A 26,813-nucleotide genomic window follows, 5' to 3' on the forward strand; every position below is an offset into this window, starting at 1 on the left:
TTAGTTTAGTGCAAAACCACTCAGTGAACTACATCTCTTGCTCGCACAATATGTCACCAACACAACGTGGCCATCCCTTGTAACGTTGGCTTACCTGATGTTTTATCCAGCAATTCCTGGTCCTTTTTATCAGCCAGGAAGAGAAAGAACAAGCAAGACCTGTTGCTCGTGTTGCTAAATCCGGTACTTTATACATCAATGTATGAAACACACAGGCATCGTAACCTCAGTGGCTCTGGGTAGCTTGTGGAGAGAGAAAGTCATGACACCCCTTGCGTGACTTTCGGGTGTGTAGTCTTTCTAATTACGTATTTTCACAGTCTTACACTTCAACAGTTTTACAACACACTGTGACTTTCTTGACATGTAAAATTATCTTTTTAAATTGACAAACGTGTGTAATTCATGGCACAATTCAAACTGGATCAAAAATGATTTGTCTCTCGTCATTGATTACCGCACATTTTTTCCGAAATAAGGTCCCATGGTGGTCCACCCAAAGGGGAGGGACTTCGCCTCTCTATGGTGATTGAGGCACCTTGAGGGAGTGGACATGGGAGGGACAGTGGGGACAGATACACATGCATCACTCTGTAGACAGCTCAGACAGTTAATTAAATACAAAAATACCTCTCAAACTGCTTGTAACTCAGAGACTGTAAGTTGTATTGCCGAAACTAACCCATCATCAGAGACTCATGAGTTCATGTACATTTTATTTATATGGTGTCAAAAATGTGAGAATTACAGCGAGTTAAATAACTGGCACTGTCTGCTTTCCTCCAGAAATTTGTGCTCAGTTAATATGGGAGTCAGTGCGGCAGCTGGTTGGCGCTCCTGTTACTTGGAGGCTCACTGAGCCAAAATTGTAAGTCAGTTTGCTTCAGTAGTTACATGTCTGCGACCGGCACAAACTTTCCTACATATTGATGTGAAAATGTAGGAGGGAGAGCAAGTGAAAGACATAAGAATTGAACATTCCGCCCATTATAAACTCAGAAATTGACCGAAAATTGCCCGAAATGTAAACTGTGATTTCTTGAAAAGGATGCTAAATATAGTAGTAGAGTAAGATAGGAGCTGCACTGCATGACTTGACTAATGTCTGGGAGCTAAACTGGATTTCTAGCTTAACTGTATGAAGAAGCAGTTCGTAGTTGAAAGTATGAACAAGTAGATAAACCTTAATATACATAAATAAATACTTAAAGTAAAAAAGAATTTAAGACCTGTGTGTCTTTCTCCTATACTGTGTGGTTTAAGGTCCATTAGTTGAGTGATGGGATTTCCTACTGTAAGTGAACGGACTTCAAACTAACTTGTAGTTTGAAGTCAAACTACAAATTCAGAAAAACATCATTTATCATAATAGAAAATAACATAGGACTCAATATACTCTCTTGCGGAGTTCTATTTTCAACAAAAAATTTTCCTGAATAACACTTCCCTATTTTTACCTGAATCAATCTTCCATATAAAAAGTCTTTGATCCACCTATACATTAGGCCTTTAACCCCTAACCCCTAATTTACTTATTTAATTTAATTAATAATCCTTCCTTCCATATCATATCATAAGCCTTCTCTATATCAAAAAAGATGGCCACTATGCTTTCCCTATTAATCTGCGCTTTCGGTATTTCTACCTCTTCTGAATCCACTTTGATATTTTGATACATAGCCTTTGCTTTCCATATAATATGTCAATCTTACATTTATCATTCTCTCCATTATTTTGCATACATTGGAGGTTAAGGCAACAGGCCTATAATTCCTTGGGTTTGTGCAATCTTTTCCGGGCTTGCGTATCGGGACAACAACAGCTTCTTTCCAGACTTGTGGCAATTTTCCCTTCTCCCAAACCTTATTATATAGTTCCAGTAAAATATCCTTAAATGATTCACTAAGATGATTTATCATAGTGTAACATATCTGATCTTTCCCCGGTGTTGACATCTTGGTTTTCCTGAGAGCACAATTCAGTTCTGCCTTTGTGAATGGTATATTTGTTAAATCATTGGTATCTTCATTTTGCTGTAGTAGTTCCTTATTCTCAGCTATTCTATTTTCCCTTCCTCTTTGCGCCTCTTCACTACTATATTATTAGAACTGTGAATTTTAACAAAAGTTTGTGCCAACATCTCTGCTTTCTCCTCGTCTGTCACAGCTGTAGTTCCACCGTCCACTGGATATCCATACTCTCTTTTAACCCCATTCATTCTTTTTATCCATCCATCCATCCATTTTCACCGCTTCCCCGTTTTGACTGGATCCCAGTGACTTCGGGCCTTAGGCAGGGCACACCCTGGACAGTGGCCAACTCGTCGCAGGGCGCATTCTTTTTATCATTCCCCATATTTTAGCAATTTCTGTTTCTCTTCCTACTGAGTTACAAAACTTCCTCCAAAACACCTTACTTGCATTTTTAATTGTTTTCCTTACCTTAGCTTGCAACATTTTATATTCAATAAGATTCTGAAAATTGTGAGTTCTTTTTACCTGTCAGGGATACTCCAGGCTCCACTACCCACTAATTATCCACACCTGCTCCCAATCACACTCCTGCTCCACATTAGCTCCCAATCACAGTCAGCATAAAAGCCCTGCACTCACCTCAGTATGTGTCCGACCTCGTTCATGACTACGACTTTCCACGCTACTCGGCATTACGCCTATTCTCCCAGTCTCCAGCATTTCTCCTGTCTCCAGCGATCTCCCTCTCCAGCCAGTTCTTCCGCCTACAGACTTCCCTCTCTTCATATCCACAATATCTGGCTGTCATTCAATAAAAGAACGTTCTGTGTCCATCCCGGTGTCCCCTGTCTGTCTGTTCCGTAACAGAAGGTCGGACCAAACCGAAAGGATGACATCCTCGAGCCCCGATGGACTCTTCCTGGACCTGGAGGAGATGGTCCAACAATATCGCCTTACCCATCCTTCACCACCTTGGTGGATTGTGAGATGACGCAACCAGGGACCTTCTCAGGCTCTGCAGAGGAGTGCGAGGCATTTTTGGTGAGGTGTTGCCTGGTGTTCAAGTGGTATCCACACCAGTTTCCTAGATGGCAGCAGCTCCTCGCCCCCGGACTATCCGCCGGACCACAGCAGCAGCTGCCCGCTCCCAAGCTCTCCGCCGGACCACAGCAGCAGCTGCCCGCTCCCAAGCTCTCCGCCAGACCACAGCAGCAGCTCCCCGCTCCCGAGCTCACCGCCGGACCGCAGCAGCGGCTGTGATCCCGGCTGGATCGCAGCTGCACCAATCCATAGCCAATGCTGGATCGCAACTACCTCCGCTTCCAGTTGGATCACAGCACGCTGCAGGACCAACTACTGGGTCGCAACAAGCCGCTGCATCATCGGCTGGATCACAACAGCAGCCGTGCCCTCCTTTTCAGCCGGAGGAGCAGGTTCCGGACTCCCAGACACCACCGGCCCAGCCCGCTCCTCAGCCAGTCATCCCGTCGCCGCCTCCCTGTCCTGCTGTCCCGTCGCCGCCTCCCTGTCTTGCTGTTCCGACGCCGGCTCCCTGTCTTGCTGTTCCGAAGGCGGCTATTTTAATAGTACCATCTTTTGGCCAAACTTCAGTTACTATCATTTCCCAATCTTTTACTTTCTTCAGTACTCTATATTGCATTTCAATTAAATACGATATTAGTATGACCTTCCTGCAAACAACCCGGTTACCTTCATCTGAACTATTCTCCTCTAAGCTTCTTTTACTGCTCTGGCTGGCAGACGCCCTTACCTCCTCTTCTTGTCTCATCTTTGCTTTACCTCTACAAACTGGAGTCCAGTCATCAAACTCCATATCGTCTTTATCATTTTCTGCCTGTGTTGCCATCCAGATCCAGTCACAAACCAGTTTATGCCAACCGCAAGTCCTAGATAAGACACCGACAGTAAACTCGAATTCAGCGCCTAGCTCCTCCACCAGTATCCAACGGCCGACTTTACATTGTGATGACATCACAGATTTTTAAATAGCTTTTTATCAGCTCGAGGAACGTTTTACAAATATAAAACCTCCATGGATCAAAAATAGAAAGTCATAACTGACCTTGTTTGCAGTTTGAGGTGTCCTGTCAACAGTTTTACAGACGTCTCTTTTATAATGGTAGCCGATGGGGAAAAATCTTTTTAGGCCGCAGAGGGATTTTTCGTTGCAATACCGCGAGTGGCCACTGGGAAAATTGGCTGCAAGTCTGAGCAGCAGTGCTGTATCCAGTTCTCATTATACATCCATGGACATTATCCATCCAGCATTTGAGCTTCCCACCCTGAGCATGACGTCAGATGACAATGGCCGCTGTGTGTGAATATGGTGACTTAAGCCTATCACAGTTATCTTTGTCCATTTCTGCCCAGCGACTTCTGGGTCACTGGTTGCTATGGTGATTGAGGCCTGAAAGTGCTCTGTCGTTGAGACAGACATAGAAAACCCTGTGAACGTACCACTTGAACAAGACACCGTCATTAAAAAACTGTAGGTCGTATCGTTGAAAGGACCGACAGCATCCTAAGACTTTGCCACACGTGTAGATAATATAATTTGTGTGGAAAAAGTGAAAAACTGCAGCATTAGAGCAATTTTAAAATCTGGCACTTTCTGCTTTCCCCCAGAAAGTTCGACTCTCAGTTAACATGGGAGCTTATACAGCTGTTGCTTGGCAGTCTTGTCACTTGGGAGCTTTCCAAGCCAAATGTAATATTATAATAATAATAATAAAACTTTATTTATAGAGCACTTATCAAAACAAAGTACAAAGTGCTTCACAACAAGATAAATAAAATACCACAGTGAATGATGAAATATAAAGAAATAAAATACATAGAATACACAAAAGCAATAAAATAAACAGCCAGTTCAGGTAAAATCAGGATATGCTTTCCGATAAAAATGTGTTTTGAGAAGAGACTTAAATGAAGACACAGACTCAGACAACCTAATTTCTTCTTTGTTCCAGAGCCTCGGGGCCCTGATAGCAAAAGCTCTCTCCCCATTAGATTTCATCCTGGACTCAGGAACAGACATAAGACCCCTGCCCGAAGATTTTAAAGTACGTGAAGGTTCATAAGGGATTACAAGGTCTAAAATATAGTCTGGAGCCAGGCCATGAAGAGCCTTAAAAGTAATCAATAAGAGCTTAAAATCAATCCTAAAACAAACAGGGAGCCAATGTAAAGAGGTGTGATGTAATCGAACCTCTTGGTCCTGGTTAACAGCCTAGCAGCTGAGTTTTGTACAGTCTGCAGTCGTGTCAAAGTTTGAGACAAAGACAAGTGAACAGGCTGTTATAATAATCGAGGCTTGAGGAGATAAAAGCATGTACAACAGTTTCTGCATCAGTAAGATTTAAAATAGATCAGATTTTTGCAGTGTTTCTGAGGTGATAAAACATGATTGGACAAGCTTAGTGATATATTGCTCAAAACATAAAACAAGACACCAAGATTTCTTGCAACAGGCTTGATATGCTGTGACAGGTTACCAGTAGATAGCAGTATTTGTTTAGTGATGTGTTGGGGCCCAATAACAAGGATTTCAGTTTTATTTGAGTTGAGCTGAAGAAAATGTATCAACATCCAGTTTTTTATGTCAGACAGGCAGAGAACTCAGTGTACTAAGGTCAGTAGGCTTGACAGGGAGGTACAACTGTGTGTCACCTGCATAACAATGAAAAGAAATCCCATGTCTGCGGATGATATCACCCAAGGGATGCATGTATAAGGAGAATAGTATTGGTCCCAGAATTGAACCTTGAGGTACACCGTACTTGATATAGGAGAAGGATGACATGAAGTTATTAATGCTGACACAGAATTTCCTATTGGACAGATAAGATGAGAACCAGCCTAGTGCAGTGCCAGACACGCCCACCCAGTGCCTCAGTCTATCTAAAGGAATGCCATGATCAAATGTGTCAAAGGCAGCACTTAAGTCCAGCTGCACAAGAATTGAACACATGCCTGCATCTGCATTCATTAAAAGGTCATTAGTGACTTTGAGAAGGGCTGTCTCAGTGCTGTGGTGTTGACGAAAGCTAGATTGGAACTTTTCAAAGGTATTGTTTTCCACAGCATCAAGAAGCTGCTCAGATACAAGTTTTTCAAGAATCTTTGGAGATTGGACAATAGTTATGCAGGAGGGTGGGATCAAGCCCAGGATTTTTTTAGGACTGGCTGGACACAAGCAGTTTTAAAGTAATCTGGGATGCAGCCAGTAGACAGTGAGCTGTTAAAAATAATTAGCAAAAGGGGCGCAATACAATCCATAACTTCCAATAAAAGAGGTTACTCTTAAAAGAGACATGATGTCTGCAAGTTCAGGCAGTGTAACAGCAAAAAAATTACTCAAAGAATTCCTGAACGGGTGACCCACATCTAAAAAGGCAGGGTTGGGTGTGATACCAGATCTTTTTAACTCCACCTTACCAGCAAAGTGCAAAAGAAACTTTTCACAATCAGCATTACAATCAGCAGGGGCACAAGGAGAGGCTGGGTTAATTAAGTGATCCACAGTCCTCAATAGGAATCTGGGGTTGTACCGATGTGCAGAGAAATGACTTGTTCTTGCATCCTACACCATCCTATTATGGAGTAATAACTTATTCATAGCCACAAAGTGGACCTGGAGACCTGTTTTCTTCCATCTGCATTCTGCTCTTCTGCATTTCCTTTTACAGCTTTGAATACTGTTATTTAACCATGGCTGTTTTCTAGTCTTTGGCTTTGGTCTATTTTTCAGAGGAGCTATGAGCTCTAAGGTTGAAGAACACAGGTAGTTAAAAGATTCAACCAAATCGTTGGTGTCGGAGGAATCGGGAAACACATTCCCAGGAGAATTGAACAGTGTACAGAATCTTGAGGCATTATGCTCATTAAGGATTTGTGTGTACTCAGAGCGGGATAATTCAGTACTTGCAGCCTCTAATTCACAGTTAAAAACAATGCAGAGGTGATCAGATACAAACATGTCCATGATTTCCACAGATGGAGTTTTCAGGCCCAGACTAAAGACTAGGTCTAAGGTGTGGCCACGGGAATGAGTTTGGCCAGACACATGTTATTGAAAGTTAAAAGAGTTAGTGATATTTAAAAAATCAGCAGCAAGGGCTTTAGAAGAATCATCAAGATGAATATTAAAAACACCACAAAGAACAATTCTATCATAATTTAAAACAAGATTGGATAAAAACTTGAAGGAGCCAGCTGGTTTAGGGGGGCGATAAATAATAGCAAATATGACCGGGAGGGGCCCACCAAGTTTAAACATGAGCACTTCAAAAGGAGGAAAAACCATTACAAGCTATGAGGTTACATTTTAAATGCTTCCTATAGACAGTAACAAGGCCCCCACCTCGACCACAAACCCTATGGCAGCTAAAGCAGTCATAATCTGGAGGGCACAATTCAGCCAGCTGACAGTGATCACCAGGACGTAACCAGGATTCAGTTAAACACATAAAATCTAAATCAGGAGAAGAGATCAAATCATTTAAAATAAACATTTTGTTAGAGAGGGCTCTTCCATTGAGAAGAGCCCACAAGTCTGTGCTGGGTCAGACCTGAAGTTGAGACTAGAGCGATCTTTATTAAATTATAATTATTGCTGTGTCAGCTGTGTCTGTTTCGTATTAAGGACCTATGCGAAATTACCACAATTTTAAAAGTAGCACTAGAGGGATCCGGGCTCCAAATAGCAGGACTATGTTCAGTCCACAAGGGGGAGTTAGTGACAGCAGAGGGTGCGTGGCCTACCTGACTTGTTTGGGTGAAGACCATCTCGTGAAAACAACAAAGAATGCTCCCAGAATAAGTTAAAATTGTGAATAAAACCAACATCATGGGTGCTGCAGACAGACTGAAGTCAGGTATGAAGGCTGAGGACTACTAAAACGGCCAATTCCACGACCCAGTGTAGGAAAGTCCGTTTGATTCCATAGTTATGTGTAAAACCAGCACAAATTTTCCTGCGTGTTGGTGTAAAATGATGTATGAAGAGTGAAATTTGTGTGAATGAGAGCAAGTTTAAGAGGAAATTTTCAGAACATTTTACAAATCCTCTGCACTCTAGTGATGATGTCACCCACTCTAGCTCAGAACATTTTGCCCAATACACATCCATTATAAACTCAAAGGGACTAAAAAAAGCATAAAACATAAACTGCAATATTGAAAAGACTGTAAAAGATATCAAAAAGTGTAATAGTTGAAATTCTTGTGACCTGTTTAAAGTTTAAATGACATCTGTACCTGAAAGTATGCAGAACTAGTAGCCTTTCAAAGTGGAGTAGGTTTGAAGAGGATTTGAAGATTGATAGAAAAAAGGTACTATTGTCTAACACCACACCAATCTAGATAATTTCTCTCTGTTTTTGTTTTTTTCCACTGTTCACAAAAAATGACCTTTATCAAAACATTCATTATCTTAGAATAACCTGAAAATGTTAACAATCAAAGTAAGTATTAAGAGTACAATTATTGCATTATGGTACTTACTGCAGGGCTGGATGTCACACAGGTCCAGCCTGACCTGAGGGTCCAGGGTGAAGCACCAGGGCGCCTCCATCTGACCTCCTGGGTTACGACAGAAGTTGTGACTTCCCCAGAGTTCGGGGTATTCCTGGGACAGATGGTGACCATGAGGGTACTGAGCGCTCCACGGCTGGCAGTGTTGACCAGATTTAGTGATGCTGACTGTGCCCCTGTAGTCAGCCCCACTTCCATTGTAGCAGCTGTGGTCTGAGGGGGAATCTGTAAAATAGACAGTGACTCAGTATGGATGCGCCTTCTACACACTATAAGAGAGGTGACTTACATTTTGTGGATTTATAAAATGATTGCATATTCAGAACTATCTATTTTTCAGCTGGTTTGCGGAGTGACACATCATGTTATAGTCCTGTGGTGTGCAACTTTATAAAACATGGTCACAAATTTTAACTGGACTGTTCTGTTATTCATTCAGTTCTGTTTTTTATATTTCACATTTTTGAGCTTAATGTAAAAATTCTAAATAATGCATTAATTAATTATCCTGAATCCTGAATTAATTAACTAAATGGATAAATGACATCGGTTTCAGTAAATTCTTGGTAAATTGACCAGCCCACACTTACAGTGTTACACTTGTTCATTCATTTCATGAGCAGGGTGTTTTTACATCAATAATTGTAATGTGTGCATGCTGTATCATCCACCTACATGGGCCCAGTTTTTGTGGTGGCACTCCTATCCTCATACAGGAAGCAGCATCAGGTGTGCCCGGCCGTGGCAGCAGGTGGCAGCTGGGGAGCTCCAGCTGCATGAGGATCATGGGATTGGATCGGGCGATGGTGTACTCTGCGTGGCACAGGTTGTTCTCCAGGGCTTCGCACTCATCTCGACAGAGCTGACGCCGGCGAGGGCCCCGAGAGTCCTCGTCACACAGAGGGAAGACGTGGTAGCAGAAGGACGGGATGGCAAACCTGGAGCACTGATCCGATAGGTGGGTGGAGGTGCCAATCATAGTGAAGGCAGCTTGGAGGGAGGAAAAAAAAGCACGTTTGAGCCAGTTTCCCACATGTTTAATATGTCAACTAAGAGAGCCAGTGGATTTTCTTACCTGTGATGCGGTTTTCACTCTCCCCCTGCATCTGCAGTGACTCAACATAGATGCTTTGGTTGCCGATAAAGCGAGCACAGGCAATGCCTCGGTATGGCTGGCAGAAACCTTTTTCACGTGACCTGAAAAGGAAAACAAACTATGCTTCAGGCACAAATGTTTTTTTTAAGCAGAGAAAGAAAGCACAAAAAAGAAAAAAAGAGAACTAAAAACTAAGCCAGCTAAGGTGGGGTATGCGATTCTGGAGAAATCCAATACCATGACAAATACCATGATACAACAGCACAGCAAGTAATTTAACTAACGTTAGCTAGGTTCTGGGTTAGCTTAGCTGGGTTGTGGGTTAGCAAACTGTTCCTACAGTCGCTGCTGCAAAGCTAACAGCCAGAGAGGATGAGACGGTTTCCCAGAGCCAGCACACCAGCCCCACCAGCTCCACTCCAGCTCCATACTCACAACTCTTCTGCTACTATAGCAAACAGCACAACAACAATAGCATATCTTGACAAACTAGAAAGTAAGCTGAATGTCCGTGGGCAAGTAATTTAATGTTACCTGACACACAAATCATGACTGGAATGGCTGGAATAGTGTTGTGTGGCTCGGTTCGAGCTACTTTGTTTATTTCCCATTTACAGAGCCAGGGCTGTGTACAAACACCAGATTTCTTTTTCAGTGCACACATTGAACTGATAGCTAGCAGACCGTGAGGAGATATTTGCTGAATTTGACAAACAGACGTGTACTGGATTTTGGACATTTTTACAGCAGCCACAACTACTAGTAACTACTAGTATAGCTATGCTCTGTAAGCCTGACTGATATATTTACCAGGGCAATGATATAATTGCTAATTTTAGCTTCTGCGTATATGTCAGTTAGGGTAAAGAAATTTGCTGTTGGGCCCCTGTTGACCCCCCACATCTCTGCCCTCTGTCCTGTCACCTCAAAGATCCCATTAGTGCCCACAGCTGACTGGACATGACAGCTTCGTTATTTGCCTGGGTTTTGGGGGCTGCTGCGGGTCTGGGATCCCAGTATCACGTTGCAGTGGCCAACTTTGCTCTGTTGGTAGTCCAGCCTTGGTCCATCAAAGAGCACTCAGAAGTTTATTTTTTAATTAAAATGTCCTGCTCAGTACATATCTCGGACTCAGTTGTTTAATAGCCACATTTAAGGGAACATGTGAGTGTAAAGTGTTTATGCCAATATTTTATTATAGGATTTTGTAAACTCTTAAATATTGGCCTGAAAAATCTACTATCATTCAGAATCTAATAACTATAGGTATCATACTACATAGGAAATATAGTGTCACCACACCGTCACCCTGCCCTACAGATACCGTTAGCTGTCTATGAACACCAGACCAAAACTGCTCACAGCATTGACTGGGAAGAGGTCAAAGGTCATCGACCAGAAATCAGTGGACGACCGCAGAGAGATCAAGGAGGACATTCACATCCAACACCAGAGACCATCTTTGAACACAGGCAGGGGTTACCATTTCCCTAACACACACAACCACAACCAATACAAGACTCAAGAAGACGTCTCTTGTGTGGTGCAGCAGGAAAGGGATGCTGGTAGCATCTTGTGTATCACAGATGCAGTGTGATTTTCCTGATTACAGATATTGGTCTGCAGAAGAGAATAGATCAGAGGGTCACAGACAAAAACGGAATTATTTGGGGACCATGAACATCCTTGTCAAATTTCAAGGCAATATAAGACAAGATAGCTTTCTAGACTACAGTGTAGACGGACAGAAGAACCCACTGACTAATATTGTTATCCTACTGCTAACAAGGCAAAAACTGACATCATGAATACAAGAGAAATACAGGCACCGTATTCAGGAAACCTATTCAGGAAATCTGAATCCAGCAATTCTCTCAACTAGACTACAACAGTTGGTCCACAAATGAATCAATGTTAGCCCTGCTCAGAAACACAGTGGATGAATTGTAAAGTCTGATGATGGCTGGTAGAAAATGACTTCCTGTAGTACTCCTTGCGTAGCTGGCCCAGACCTTCCTGGGGCCCTATGCAAAATCTGACCCCCATCATAAGCCCTTCCAGTGTCCCAGTACAAATATCATGCATTGTACAGTCACAACACAGTCTAAGTCACCTATTTAAAAGCTTAAGAGCAAAGTGTAAATTACCGCCATTAATTGTTACTTGATATCATTACAAAGCCTATGACACTAAAAGATAACACTAGAATACTGACATTGGGCGTATTGTATACTGAAAAGTAAGTGTTACATCATGATGTCATCATCATGATACTTTTTAGCTTTATGTGAAAACAACTAAAATCACTGAAAGACAGAAAATAATTGTTAAGCACTGGGCACTGAAGATGGGGACCATACCCAATTCATTTCCTAACTAACAAATAAAATAAAATGAGTAATACACACTGAGCAAAGGACCTAAGGACCTACTCCTTGAATAAAAAGTAAGTTGTGTTGGTTAAACCAACTGATCTGAACTTGTTTTCAAAATGTGCTCTTTGCTAAGGTTCTTATGTTATGTTTGTGCTGGGATAGGTCTCCCAGGCCTGACTTGAGTCTTAATCAACAAAACAAACAGGCTGAGCCCAAAGCAGGGGATATACACACAGTAAAGACCTGCATACTCATTCACACTCACTCAAAGCTGGCTAATGGCGAATTATGTGCTGGCTGCTTTCTCCTATTCTGTGAACACAGGACTCTGGAGTCTTTTTGCTTTTGATTATCTCCAATCAGATTTACGCTGCACAGGTAATCTCATTGAGCAGCTAAGTATAAAAGAAATACTGACAATGACTCTTGTTGTCCACATAATTCTATCCTTACCAGCAGCACTTGAACGCCAAATTTTTGCCCACTGGTCCCAAACAGGTTAACCCGGCCATAAGCATGACCGATATTATCAGCTGTTTTGATCTTATCGTATATATCGGTATCAATTTATATGTTGGCCGATAACTAGTAAGAAATGTCAGTACAGATATATCTGAGGTAATTTTGAAACAGGGTCACCATTACATAGTTTGTAAAATGTCCTGCTTAGTACATATTGGTCACAATAACCAAATGTCACCAAATTACCAACTGTAATGGATTCTTATCAACAAGGACCACTGCTCCTCTGAGTTGAAAGGAAACAGTTGATTGTCTTGGCTACCTTGCTAAGACTGTTGCCACCGTGACCCCGAACCTGATAACTGGCAGGAAATGGATGGTTTCTTTACTATCCACTTAAATTTACAGCATGTATCCATCTGTGTACTAGCATATGACATGGAGGACAATAACATTGTGCAAGTGTCTCACAGCTTTTGCCATAATAACATTTCATAATACACCTTTAATACTTTAACATTTGAATGCTCCGTTCTCTCTCTGTTAATGTAAAAGTAACCAACAGGCCTGCATATGAATCCCTTTAGCAGATAGCATTTAGTATTTGGTATTATTATAATAATGTCTGTTTTGATTTTGTTTTGGACACTGAAAATTCAATATTCCTTTTGGATCTAATAAAATAAAACAAATGAATGTAATAATAATTATGTTAACAAGCATTAAAAGTAGTTTCTGTGTATCATATTCTTTGGAAATGATTACATTGACAATTGCCTTTGCACAATATGGCTGGTAAACAACCAGGATGTTTAACAGAGAATGATAACCACCTCTTTCAAGCAAGAACCCTGTATGATTCTAACCAGAATGATACCTTTGTTTGTTTGCAGTCTATGACTCCTGCTCAGGTCTCTTTCTCTCCTCTCTCTGAATGTGTATGAGGCCGGTCTGTGTAGATTTTGTTGCTGCTGTGTGTCCATATTAAGGGTTTCTTTGCAGAATGCTACTGTTTATATCATATCATATTTTTGTACCAGAACCTAATCTACTAACCTGCATATTAACCCATAACGTCCTTCGCTTAAAGGAATAGTTCAACATTTTGGAAAATCCACTTATTCGCTTTTTTGCCAAGAATTACATGAGAAGATTGATACCACTCTTGTGTCTGTCAGATAAATAAATATGTAGCTGGGGCCAGCAGCCACGTAGCTTAGCTTAGCATAAAGACTTTAAACAGGAGGAAGCAGCTAGCCTGGCTTTGTCGAAAGTTTAGCAAAATTCACCCACCAGCACCTCTAAAGCTCACTAATTAACATGCTATATCTTGTTTGTTTAATCTGTACAAAAACCGGGGGTTATGTGCCGGACTATTTCTCGGCCAGGAACAGTTGCCAGGCAACCAGCGAAGACTCCAGGAAATGACTGGTCCCCTGGGGATACCTTTCGAAAAAAACCAGGATAGCTGTTTCCCCCTGTTTCCAGTCTTTATGTTAAGCTAAGCAACCAGGCTGCAGGCTGTAGTTACATATTTACTGTATAGACATGAGAGTGGTATCAATCTCATCTAACTCTCAGCAAGAAAGTGAACTGAATGTGAAAGTGAAATGAAAACGTATTTCCCAAAATGTCATATTACTCCTTTAAGCAATAGTCAGTATGCCAGTTTTTAATGTTGAATATCTCACTTTGGAATGGAACTTACAGTGTGAACATCAGTTATGTTTAAGCTTGTCCACATTTCAAAAGAGTTGGAAGCTCCAGCCAGCTGTTATCTAGTACTGTGATGTGTCTGTGTGCCAGCCTTAAGCAAAGAGACTCTGATTTATGTTGGTCTGAAGCTCTGTTATGTTAGACATTTTCTGATCGTGTGCATCTGTGTTTGGGCAGTGTGAATGAGGTGGAACAGAAAGCTAAACTGAGAGACTGTGTACTCATATCAAGCTTAAGGACAATCTGATTTATTATAAGAAAGGAGGAGGGTGAACATGCCATTTCATTGTTTTAAATAGCTGCACCCTTTCCTATGTTGTGACTACTTTAACGCAACCCTCACCTGTTGTTTGAAATGAATAAATTCTCATGCATAAAGCACTGTTCAGTCTCTAGAGTAAAGTGTTCATTACCCCCAGTAATACTTCAGTGCTAGACTAAACAAACAACGCATCGTGAGGGTGGTGCTGCAGGAAAGGTCGTGGTCATCAACAATTTAAAACCCTTGAGAGCAAGAATGTGTTCAGCTGTGTCAGTCCTGTTTAATATCTGAAGGTAGCACTACGTTAAAGATCAGAGGTTTACCATGTGACAAAATATGATTTTCATTATTTGGAACAACTGACCCTTCAAGTAACAATAACAAAATCACAGTAGTGACAGCTGCAGATGGAAAGAAACTGTTTTTGTGGCATGAGGTTTTGGCCATGATGGACCGCAGCCTCCTGCCCAGAGGGGAGTGACTGAAAGTTTGTGTCCAGGGTGGGAGGGGTCAGTCACAATCTTCCCTGCATGCCTCAGGGTCCTGGAGGCGTACAGGTCCTGGAGGGAAGGTAGATTGCAGCCAATCACCTTTTCTGCGGAGCAAATGATACTCTGCAATCTGCCCTTGTCCTTGGCAGTGGCAGCAGCTTACCAGATGGTGATGGAGAAGGTGAAGATAAACTTGATGATGGCGGTGTAGAAGTGCACCATCATTGTCTTTGGCAGGTTGAATTTCTTCAGATGCTGCAGGAAGTACATCCTCTGCTGGGCTTTCTTGGTGAGAGAGCTGTTCAGGTAGTCCTGGGTGATGATGGTGCCCAGGAAGTGGAAGGACTCCACAGTGTCAACTGGGTAGTCACACTCGATGAAGGGGGACGGGTGGAGCTGGGTTCTTCCTGTAATTCACGACCATCTCCACTGTCTTGAGACCATTGAGCTCCAGGTTGTTCTGACTGCATCAGGTCACCAGGTGGTCAATCTCCCACCAGTTGGCGGACTCATCCCCGCCAGAGATGAGCCCAATCAGGGTGGTGTCATCCGCAAACTTCAGGAGCTCGACGGACTGGTGACTGGAGGTGCAGCTGTTGGTATACAGGGAGAACAGCAGAGGGGAAAAAAATGCAGCCTTTAGGGGAACCGGTGCTGTTTCCTCAGCCTCACGTGCTGCCTCCTGTCAGACAGGACGTCTGTGATCCACCAGCAGGTGGAGTCAGGGACGCTCAGCTGGGAGAGCTTGTCCTGCAGCAGAGCTGGGATGACAAACAGGATCCTGGCATAGGTTCCTGAGGAGTCCAGGTGCAGGAGGATGAAGTGGAGGGCCATGTTTACTGCATCGTCTACAGACCTGTTGGCTCTGTAGGCCAACTGTAAGGGGTCCAGCAGTGAGTCTGTTATGGATTTGAGGTGAGACAACAAAAGGAGCTCAAAAGACTTCATTACCATAGAGGTCAGGGCAATGGGTCTGTAGTCGTTAAGTCCTGTGGTCCTTGGTTTTTTGGGGACATGGATGATGGTGGAAGATTTGAAGCAGGCTGGCACATGCGTGTCTCCAGTGAGGTGTTAAAGATGTCCATGAACACCGGAGACAGCTGATCAGCACAGTGCTTCAGGGTGGATGGAGATACAGAGTCTGGCCCAGCTGCTTTGCGGAGGTTCTACCTCCTGAACAGTTTGTTGACGTCCCTCTCCAGGATGGAGAGAGTCGTTGTTGCAGTAGGGAAGGGGGGACCCTCTGGGGTGGGCAGGTGTGGAGAGGCCCAGGCCCCTGCTGAGGTGGGGGAGGTGGAGCTGGTGGATGGAGTCACAGGGAATGGTGTCAGGACTGTCCCATTGTCTCTCAAAGCTTAAAACTAATTCAGTTGGTTGGCCAGGCACACGTTGTTAATGGAATGGGGGGCTTTTGGTTTGTAGTTGGTGATCTGTCTGAGCCCCTTCCAGACAGAAGCAGAGTCGTTGGCTGAGAGCTGGTGTTGTAGTCTCTCTGAGTACAGTCATTTAGCTTCTCTCACCTCCTTGCTAAACCTGTACTCTGACTTCCTAAACCTGTCCCTGTCTCCCCTACTGAATGCTTTTCCACCCTTAGCTGTCTGAGTTTAGCTGTGAACCAGGGTTTGTCATTGTTCGAACTCACCCTGGTGCGTGATGGTATACAGCAGTCCTCACAGAAGGTGATGTATAACCTCACAGCTTCTGTGAACTTATCCACACTGTTGGTAGCAGTCCTGAAAACATCCCAGTCAGTGCAGTTCAAGCACACCTGAAGGTCCTCCATAGCTTCACTGGTCCACTGCTTTGATGTCCTCACAACAGGTTTACAGAGCTTTAATTTCTGCCTGTATATAGGAATCAGGTGGACTATGATGTGGTCAGAGTGTCCCTGTGCAGTGCTGGGGACGGCAGGATAGGCACTGCATATAAACCAGGATTCCACTGGACACAGCTCTGTAACGTTGCGTCTGCAAGCCAGCTTTGTTCCGTCCTCCAAGCAGCTTCATACCTCACCAGGAGCATTTCAGAAGCAGAGCAATGTGCCTGCCTGACATTGTTGACTTGGTACTACCATGGGTAAGTAGGCTACGTAGTTAAATGGTTTCTATTTTTATCTGTTTTAGTTTTGTTTTTAGTTGATATACGACTGGGAGTCTGCACAGGGTGTTTTATTTTGAAAATTAACTGGATTCTCTATACTGTTTCTGTGTCTGACTTCCTGCCTGGTTCATCTGCTCTTTGTAGCTTGATGCGGCTTCCGTCAATAGACTCGCCACGCATTCACCGCGGAGCAGAGCGGAGAGCCACTTCTGGGATGCACTGCAGCACATCTGGTGGGATCTCAAGCATTGTCTAGAATGGCCGCGATCAGCTCCAGCAGCAGAGTCGCAGCCAGAATGCAATGCAGCCATGCTCGGTGGGATCCAGGATTTATTGTAGTGTAACACTGATCGAGAATATTCTCCTCTTTGGTCTGACATTTAATAAACTGTCTGTATTTGGAGAGTTCATGGCTGAGAGTTCCCTTGTTAAAGTCACCGAGGACAAAAACTAAGGGGTCCGGGTTTGTCCACTCCACAAACAGTATCTGGTCTGCGAGCATGCACTGTGCGTCCTGCACGTTGGCCTGCAGTAGAACGTAAACACTGACCAGAATGAATGAAACAAACTCACGGGGGGAGTAGAAGTGTTTACAGTTCACGAATAAATATTCCAGATCAGGAGAACACTGCTGCTGAATCACTGTCAAATCATTACACCAGCCACTGTTGATGTAAAAACAGAAACCTCCACCTTTTGTTTTCGAAAGTTCTGTGTTGTGATCCACTCTGAAGAGTTGGAGGCCTGCTAGCTGCAGCACAGAGTCTGGTATCGAGCCACACAGCCATGTCTCCATGAAGCATAAAACTACCTCACACCATTACTCTTACAGTACCTCGGTGTTTCTCTGACACAGCAGACCTATGTATCTCTTACTGTTTTTGTGAATACTGTCATCATGATAATTAGGCTGATGTCACACTTTTGGCCTACCTCATACTTTTAGTGTGATACAAGAGACCTCTTACCTTATTATTTTAAGAGTGTGCATACCTCATAGTCTTAGTGTGACATTTGGGCTGCCTGTGACTGTTATGCGTTGTGATAAAGTAGACCTACTTCATACTATAATTCTCACACAGTTATTGTCATAGTAACATAGGTAGACTAGACTCTTCTGACACTTTTACAGGGACACAGCTGCAGCCCCAAACACAGTAGGACTGCCTCTTACTTTTACTTACTGTGTTACTTTGACACAGTAGGTCTACTTAATAATTCTTCAGTTACAAAGGACACCTGTGACTTCATACTGATATTGTGACAAAGTAAAACTACCTAATACTTTACTTTGACTTTTCTGATTAACTATACAGGAAAATGTAAATGTATACCAGCTATAGCTTAAATAGACAAAAAAGTCATTGTACCCTCCCCAGTGGCCCCCAAAATGAATTACACCCCCCAAGAAAAACCCACAAGAGAGAGAGAAGAAAAGATGTATGTCCTGCTACCCTCATGGTTTGGTTGCATCACTCAGTGCAGCATAGCACAAGTCACAAGGTCTTCACCATTTCTAACAGTCAGTCAAAGCAGTGAAGGTATGAGTGTTAGCTGACATGTCTTTGCATGCCCATTTTAGCTTTGGGCAGGCACTTCTAACCACAAACACATGCATTTGCACTTCTACACTGAGGATATTTATTAACTACAGTCATTTCCTGAATACAAACCTTCAAATCCATCCTTACTACTACAAACCTTTAGCTAGTCTAATTAGGGAAAGGGTTGTTAGCTGTCGTAATTCCAAAACCAAATGAACTCTAAAGCTAAAACTTTAATCCCTACCGCAGTATAATTCTAAAACCTAAACAGAATCTGAAAAATTAAACACCTTAACCAAATGAGTTGACCATAAACTTTACATAATTTGCTAGACTTTTAAAAGCATTGATCCATTTTTTTCTTTGACTTTGAATGTTGTTGTTGATATAAATTCTTATAAGGCTTTAAATGATGTGTTTTCTACGACAGAAAAAAGTATCAATATGTACATAGAACCTCCTCAAATCACACCTGCAATGCAACCTACTTCTCCACTGTCCACACCTCTGCTCAATATGTTCTGAACAGTCAAACATCTTGACAGAATAAATACATTGCTTCAGTCTTGCGCTGTCGCATTCTGATGATTTTTTGTACCTTGACCCTGATGGAAGCAGTGTGTTTAGCCATATTTTGGCAAAATTATGACTTTACCAAACATACGTATGGACAGCTGAGAAGTGGGGTACACTGCAGTAGTGGTCTGAGAAGTTTCTAGGGATGATTTCCTGCGGTGAAAACCTAATTACATTGTAATTGCTGTCGAGCTGACCGCAGATGCTGTTCTTCGTCAATGACACTACAAACTACAGACACTACTAAATTTTTATAGCCACATTCAAGGCTTATAGGGTGTGAGAGGTTGATACTTAAATTATCTTAATTTCCAAACTTGTTTAAAAAAACCCTTCTGTGATGGAAATATACTTAATTTGGAGCACGTTTGTTTCGGACAGCGTGGTCAGCAACACTGGGGCCCCTCAGGGGACTGTCCTCTCTCCCTTCCTCTTCACCATCTACACCACAGACTTCAGCTACCACACAGAGTCCTGCCACCTTCAGAAGTTTTCTGATGACTCTGCTGTGGTGGGATGTATCAGCGGTGGTCATGAGTACAGGGCTGTGGTGGGGAACTTTGTCTCATGGTGTGAGCAGAACCATCTGCAGCTCAATGCGACAAAGTCTAAGGAGCTGGTTGTAGATCTATGGAGGGCCAAGGCACCAGTGACCCCAGTTTCCATCCAGGGGGTCAGTGTGGACATTGTGGAGGATTACAAGTACCTGGGAGTACACATGGACAATAAACTGGACTGGACCAAGAACACGCAAGCTTACAGGAAGGGCCAGAGCCGCCTCAATTTTCTGAGGAGGCTGAGGTCCTTCAACATCTGCCAGACAATGCTGAAGATGTTTTATGAGTCTGTGGTGGCCAGTGCTATCCTGTATGCTGTTGCATGCTGGGGCAGCAGGTTGAAGGTAGCGGACACCAACAGACTCAACAAACTGATCCGTAAGGCCAGTGACATTGTGGGGGTGGAGCTGGACTCTCTGGCGGAGAGGAGGATGCTGGCCAAACTACATGACATCTTGGACAGTGTCTCCCACCCACTCCATGACGTGCTGGTCAAGCAAAGGAGAACCTTCAGCGGAAGACTTATCCCACCAAAAAGCACCACGGAGCGCCACAGGAAGTCATTCCTGCCTGTGGCCATCAAACTCTTTAACTCCTCCCTCTAAGTGTTAGTCTGTATGACCCTAGGTCACTAAACTGGACATTGATCATTACATCTCTGCCATACTTGAATAATTGTGCAATATTCTGTGTACTACTCCAGTGCAATATTTAGTTTTCCTATGTTAGTTCTTCCTATTTATGGATATTGATATTATATACCTATGCAATATCTTAATAATCTCAATAAGCTACACTTAACTCGACAGTACTTGCAGCACTACTTATTACTTATATTATTACATTGTATTATTATACTGTATTATCATCATCAACCGGTAAACCCACTTGGTACCTCACACTTATTTTATCTTATACTTATACCCACCTGGTACTTAATTTATTTTCTGACCTGTTTTATAGTGTATTGTATTATATTTTTTGCTAGTACTTTCTCCTGTGTGCACTGACGTAAAGGCGAGCTGCTGTAACAAAGAGTATCCTTTCGGGGATCAATAAAGTATTTCTGATTCTGATTCTGTTGCTGTGGGACATTTATTCACACACACTCTGACAAACACGTTCATGGATAGAAGTTGTTCACTTACGGTTCATCTGGGCCATATGTGGGCATCTGTCCTGTGATTCCAAAATAAAAACATAAATAAAACATTAAAAACTGTGTTAACAAGCAAGAGTGGCCTATTTAGCTTTATGACTCTACATGCAAAAGACCACCATGGCTTCTTGGTTACTTAAAAAACTCCTATTAATATGTTAGATCATACAGTTTTTACAGTGCAAAAAACATTAAGGGTTAATGACATCGCCACTCAAAGAAAAAGCTCTCTGTACAAGCTACTGATCTTATTGACTTTGTGTAAACAGATGTTGATTAAAAAAACAGGCAATCATGAAGTGTTTCACTCATTCATACTGTATATTACAGTGTATAAATTAAACACTTAACATTCAACATTTAGTCCATATGGTTTAGGCCTAAATAACTAAGTCATTGTATAAATATAAATGTGAACCATACCTAGTTTGACGTACAGGACGCCAGTGGCAGAGATGACCTTGAGTGAGTTGGAGGCGACACACTGATAATAGCCAGTGTCTGTCGTGTCCAGGTCCTGTATGCGGAGCTTGGATCCTGCCTCTGTCTTGCGGACGGTTATGCGTCCCTGCTCCTGAACCACAGGGGCGTCGTTCTTCAGCCAGCGGATGGACGGTCGTGGGTTTCCTGCTACCTTGCAGTGTAGCGTGGCTGTCTGACCCTGGAAGTGGGTGATGTTGTTGACTGGCTCCTGGAACTCCAAAAAATAACCTTGAGGAGATGAAACGCAATGGTTTAAAGGTTAAAGGAAGCATTAAAACTGAGCCAAAATGGGGTCTACAGAAATCTGACATTTAGAGAGAACAGTGTTATTTTTATCATCAGCTGTTTCATTCATGCTGCAACGTTTAATCATATTCATGCAGATGTACAGCACAGCCATTATAACACTTCTTATTGTCAATTTACTGATGCACTAATGCCAACATTGTTTGCTGCTGAAACTGCCTTCACCACCTCAACCTCCTCCTTATATGCTATATTTTTGGAATTGTTGATTTAACTAAGATCTAATGTTTATGTGTTTGTTGAGGGGGGAGTAGTTCTCCTGCAGAATCCTTGCTGCTGCAATGATTGTTTAAGAGCTCTCTCAAAGAGCATAGCCTTTTCATGTATGTATGTATGTAAAAATGGTAAATTCCTTAATGCAAGTGTCTCTGACTGAAAATAACATACTTATCGAGTGTTAGAAAGAAGACGGAGTTAATTCTAAGCCAGAAAACAAAACTCAGTTGTCAGTTTATTAGGTCCACCTAGCTACAACTAATGCAGTCTAATACAACAATCTTGCAATAAATCTTCCCTTTGTGAAGCTTATAATGTTATATGGTTATAATGAAACGATGTGTTGATTCAAGTTTAGCTGCTCAGTGCTCTGCTCTCTAACAAATTTCCATAAGGGTCCAGGCCTATTTATGGACACAAAGGTATCCTTTTGTGAGAGATGGCCTGCAGGCTGTATCTGTGCTTGGGCTTGCCTAGTCCTGTTTATCATGTTATCAGTTATGTCAAATATTTAGATTTAGATTAGAAGTTAATATTAATATTATTGTTGGGACTCTGACACTGACCTCACTTGTTTCTCTTGAACTTCTCATGTAGATTTATTGTTATGTTGTGAGCTCACTAAAATAAATAGAAATAAAAAGCAGATAGGGATTCTGTCTTCAGATTTATTCAGTCTCTTTTATTTCTCATCCCTTTATTTTCTATGTTTTCTCCATGAGAACACAGACATAAACAATAACTGACTGTCCAAAGCCGAACACACATTCATCTTTGCGTGACAAGGATATGTGGATTACGCAAAGCAGACATTCATGATGAAATAAATATTTTCTTCATGTGTCCCTCAGGACCAAGATTTTGTCTGGTTTGGAAAAACTGACGATACAGCATGGTTGTCTGAGTACTGCAGAACCCAAGAAACTGTGTATTCTGTTTCTGTTTTTTTCTTCTTTTTTGTTGTTTGTCTGTAGTTGAATTAAATGCATTGTATCAGTGTTCTGATAAGCTAATAAGCTAAAGCTATCTATCATTTTAGATAGTAAGGACAATAAAATTGCTTATGATGGATTGAGCTACTATCTGCTGTTGTGCCAGCCGTTGGTGTCATTTCATATTTGGATGTGTATTGTAGGCTGACTTACAGGTATCTTAGCAACAAAAAAAACTAAAGGACAGCAGACACACATGTGGCACATGCGAACAGGATGTGTGGTCAGCGCAGTGCAGTCTCATGTGCAGTCATAAATTATGTGGCAGTGCACAGACGCCTGCGTTAATCCTCACGGACATGAGCAGATGACAAAATATACGCCACACTGACCCTCACAGCTTTGTGGACAGAGCTTAAAGTTAGCTCCTTCTTGTAGCTAGCTGTTTGTAAAGTTTTTTTCTCAGTGATATTACCAGCCACATAATCACCGTGGGGGATCACACGTTGCTGAATGAAAATTTGTTGCTGAATGGAAATTTGTCCCCCTACTACTTTTGGCTAATTTGTTCTTCTCAATATCAAGTGTTAAACCGACTCCAAAATGCGCTGTGTACTGTTCACTGTCTTTTGTCTGTCCCCACCCCTAAAGTTAAAAAAAGGAAAATAAATTATTTCACTAACACATACATGAACATTACATCTTAATAAAGTCAACACAAAAAGTTTGAAGACATAAGGAGGATGTTGTGGTGGAGGGGGACCTGTGGCAGAAAACGTCTTGGCAAATTCATTTCTTCATTCTCTGTGGGTAAGGCGTGAAAATGTGTTTCTAGTGCTGAATGGATGGACCAATAGACTGACCCACCAACCTTCCCCCACTACCAACTACTGGCCCCAGCACAGCTCTCCCTCCAAGAATTGATTAGAGACCACAGACTTTAGTTCTGCAGTGAGAAGAGGGCAGGATGTGAGTGCAGCTGACAGCAGATGAAATAAAGCTGGATAAATGGCCTTCAGTAATGGAAAGAAAACAGAAAGAGACAAGGACAGAGAAAGAAAAAAACAAAGGTAAACGAGGACAAAAGCACAAACGTTTGCAGGCCACTAGAGAACGGGCAGTGAGCCATTCATATTCCAATTGGAAAATTACTCCAGCACTGTTTCCTCTTTCTGGAGGCCTGAGAAGTTGCTGGCCGCTCAGCAACTGTTGACTGAAACTATTCTGCCTTAAACAGCCTTGGAGTCAGATACAGGGTTCTTGTTATTCTCAAAACATTGGCAATAAGGATTTTTTTCCCCCATTTAGACTGATGATAATCACAGGTAAGAAAGAGAGAGCAACAACTTGGCCGACTTTACCAAAATGGCAGCTGAATGGAGCAGTGAGTTTTGTTTGTGTTTTTGGCCCTTTAAGCAGGACCTAGTGATGGCGATGTTTGTCATCTATCTGTTCAATGCTTTGGTTCTATTTCTATCTACTGGCCATGAATTTTTTATGGATATTCATGATTCCCAGGGGATGAATCCTAATGACTTTAGTGAATTCCTGAAAATCCCCTTAAGGTGCCCCACCTTAAGGTTCAAATCCAATACCATGACAAATAATATGATATAGAGTGAACAACAACACAGCAAGTAATGTAACTAACGTTAGCTAGTTTGTGGGTTAGCAAACTGTTCCTACAATTGCTGCTGTGAAGCTAACAACCAGAGAGGACGAGACGGTTTCCCAGAGCCAGCACAGCACCTCCAGACAGCGATACTCACAACTCTCCTGCTGCTATAGCAAACAGCACAACAACAATAGCATATCTTGGCAAACTAGAAAATAAGCTGGATGTCCGTGGGCAAGTAATTTAATGTTACATCTGTTTACTGTTCACCTTTGTTTTATTTTCCAAATAAGTTTAACTAATCTGCAGGTTTGTTTTCAACCTGTCTGATCGTCTAACTGCTTGTCTAACTGCGGACTTCAGCACTGCGGAGCTGACACAGGAATGTTTTAAGATTTTTACAGTACCCTTGACTCTCTGCTAAGATCCCTGTTAGTTATGCAGATTGCTGTATAAGGATATAATAAGTAATGGTTGGGGTGCAGAGATATCAATAAACACACACACTCAGAAAGCCCTTGGCTCTTAGTACCATCTGCATTTCAAGCTGCAGCCAGGCTCTGGAGTTTACACAATGGGATGTGTGCCCAGCTTCTCATCCTCGCCAAAGCAGAGCTTTCCACAGAGCAGGCTACAGATGAGTGATGTCACCACACAGCTCTTTAATTATAATGTCTTCATCCTTACTTTAAGGATGTACTGCAACTCTCTGAATGAGTGAATGAGTGTGTGAGGTCAGGGCAGGAAAGGTAAGATGAAACAGCTGACATGCAATTCAATGTTTCTTGCAGTAGTAAATAAAGGACTGAAAACAAACACTGAGGACTGACAGAGTATTCTGACCCTTGGGAATCAATGTTGCTCTGCATTCAGGCTATCTCAATGACCATATTTTGAAGAAAATTTGAAATATAAATAAAATTGACTTGACAGATAAGTAGCTACATGACAAGAATGGCAAAGTAAGCGGCATGATGTTACATAACATTGCATCACCCTATATAACTTGGCTGTACCTCTGTCAGGGACATGCCAAATTTGTCTTCTGCATAAAAATGCCAAAATCCAAAATGCTACTCTTGGTCCTGCTGGCATGTGGATGCATTAGTGTAGTACTGACTGCTGAGGAAGCTAGTTTCACATGAGACAATTTCCTTCAGACACACACACTGTGAACACACTGTGAACACCTACATGAATGAAGTGCCAAACCCAGAGATAAATTTCATCATATTCCTTTTTAGATAGCACTGTTTTGGTTAAACTTACCTCACAAAGCGTTGCAGTGATGACATTTGGATTTGTTAAAGAAGGTGTAACATTAATACAATGAGTCTGGTAACGTAGGCTACTCAGGAAGTTACTATCATAACTTCGGTTCATATATGAACTAAATAAAATCAGTTATGGTTTATTTCACACACTGATCGTTATTTAAGTGTGATTATGCTGAACAGTGTGTTTGATCGATGTCTTTGCCATGTTCTGTTCATTTGAATATATATATATTTGTATATATATACATATATCTAACCTGTTTGTGTCAGTTCTCACGTTCATTTGTTTCCAGACAGACTGTTAGCATCTATTGTTTCACTTAAGGTTCGGGCATACTTTTCGCGTTCCGTCGATTGTAGTATGAATGGTATTGTAGTATTGAAAGAACATCATTCTTTCAAACACTTTTCCAACTTTCATTTCCATTTCCAGCAGTCCTCCAGTCAGCCGCTCGAATCCTCCAGCGATTCCAGGTTCCCGTGGTCAAATCCACGCTGAACGCCGATGACATCATCACACTGGCCACCGCAACCAAGCCGCTCCAGACTTCTTCAGCCCTGACTCATGACTGCCTGGTTGTATCCCCCCCCGTGCCTGCTCCCTCTGTGTCTGATTTGTCTTGTATATTTTCTTCATTTCTTTCATCCCTACGTCCGCAGGCTTCACATTTTACCCTCACATATGCTTCCCTTCAGCCCAGTATCCTTTCCTCTTCTCTTCCTTCAGCCACTGCTCATACAGCTCGTTTGGCTCCCTCAGCCCCCTCTTCCTCCTCCATTACAGTAAACACCGTAAGCACCTCTGTTCATAATGTCTCAACAGCCTCAAGCCACGGAGCTTCCTCCTTCCAACCTACTCCATTTCTTACTAACCCACAAGGTTGTTCCTTCCTTTTCACACCTGCTGTCCCTAACCGCCCCTGTTCCTTCATCACTCTATTCTTCTTCCGCTCTTTGTGAGCGGTATCCCACCATTTCGTAATTACAGCCCTTCTTTGGGGACATGACTGGTCCAAAAAGGTCATCCTCATTCACACAGACAATAACGCAGTCGTCTACATTATAGCCTAAATAAAGACCATTCACAGTCACTTGACATCATGCAGTTTGTCATGTTT

General features: G+C 42.3%; 1 protein-coding gene across 2 annotated transcripts in view; it reads right to left on the reverse strand.

The window, feature by feature from the left end:
* The window catches only part of ror2 (receptor tyrosine kinase-like orphan receptor 2), a 79,106-nt gene that overhangs the window by 9,435 nt on the left and 42,858 nt on the right, over positions 1-26,813 (reverse strand). For both annotated transcript variants that reach the window (XM_044173361.1, XM_044173360.1), the window contains 5 exons: positions 21,290-21,577; positions 20,856-20,886; positions 9,604-9,725; positions 9,204-9,518; positions 8,499-8,753 (listed from right to left, as the gene is read on the reverse strand). In XM_044173361.1, the coding sequence (XP_044029296.1) occupies positions 8,499-8,753; positions 9,204-9,518; positions 9,604-9,725; positions 20,856-20,886; positions 21,290-21,577 (1,011 nt within the window). The remainder of the gene's footprint in view (positions 1-8,498; positions 8,754-9,203; positions 9,519-9,603; positions 9,726-20,855; positions 20,887-21,289; positions 21,578-26,813) is intronic.

The sequence above is a fragment of the Siniperca chuatsi genome, linkage group LG18 (assembly GCF_020085105.1).
Source record: "Siniperca chuatsi isolate FFG_IHB_CAS linkage group LG18, ASM2008510v1, whole genome shotgun sequence".
In the NCBI taxonomy this organism is placed as follows: domain Eukaryota; kingdom Metazoa; phylum Chordata; class Actinopteri; order Centrarchiformes; family Sinipercidae; genus Siniperca; species Siniperca chuatsi.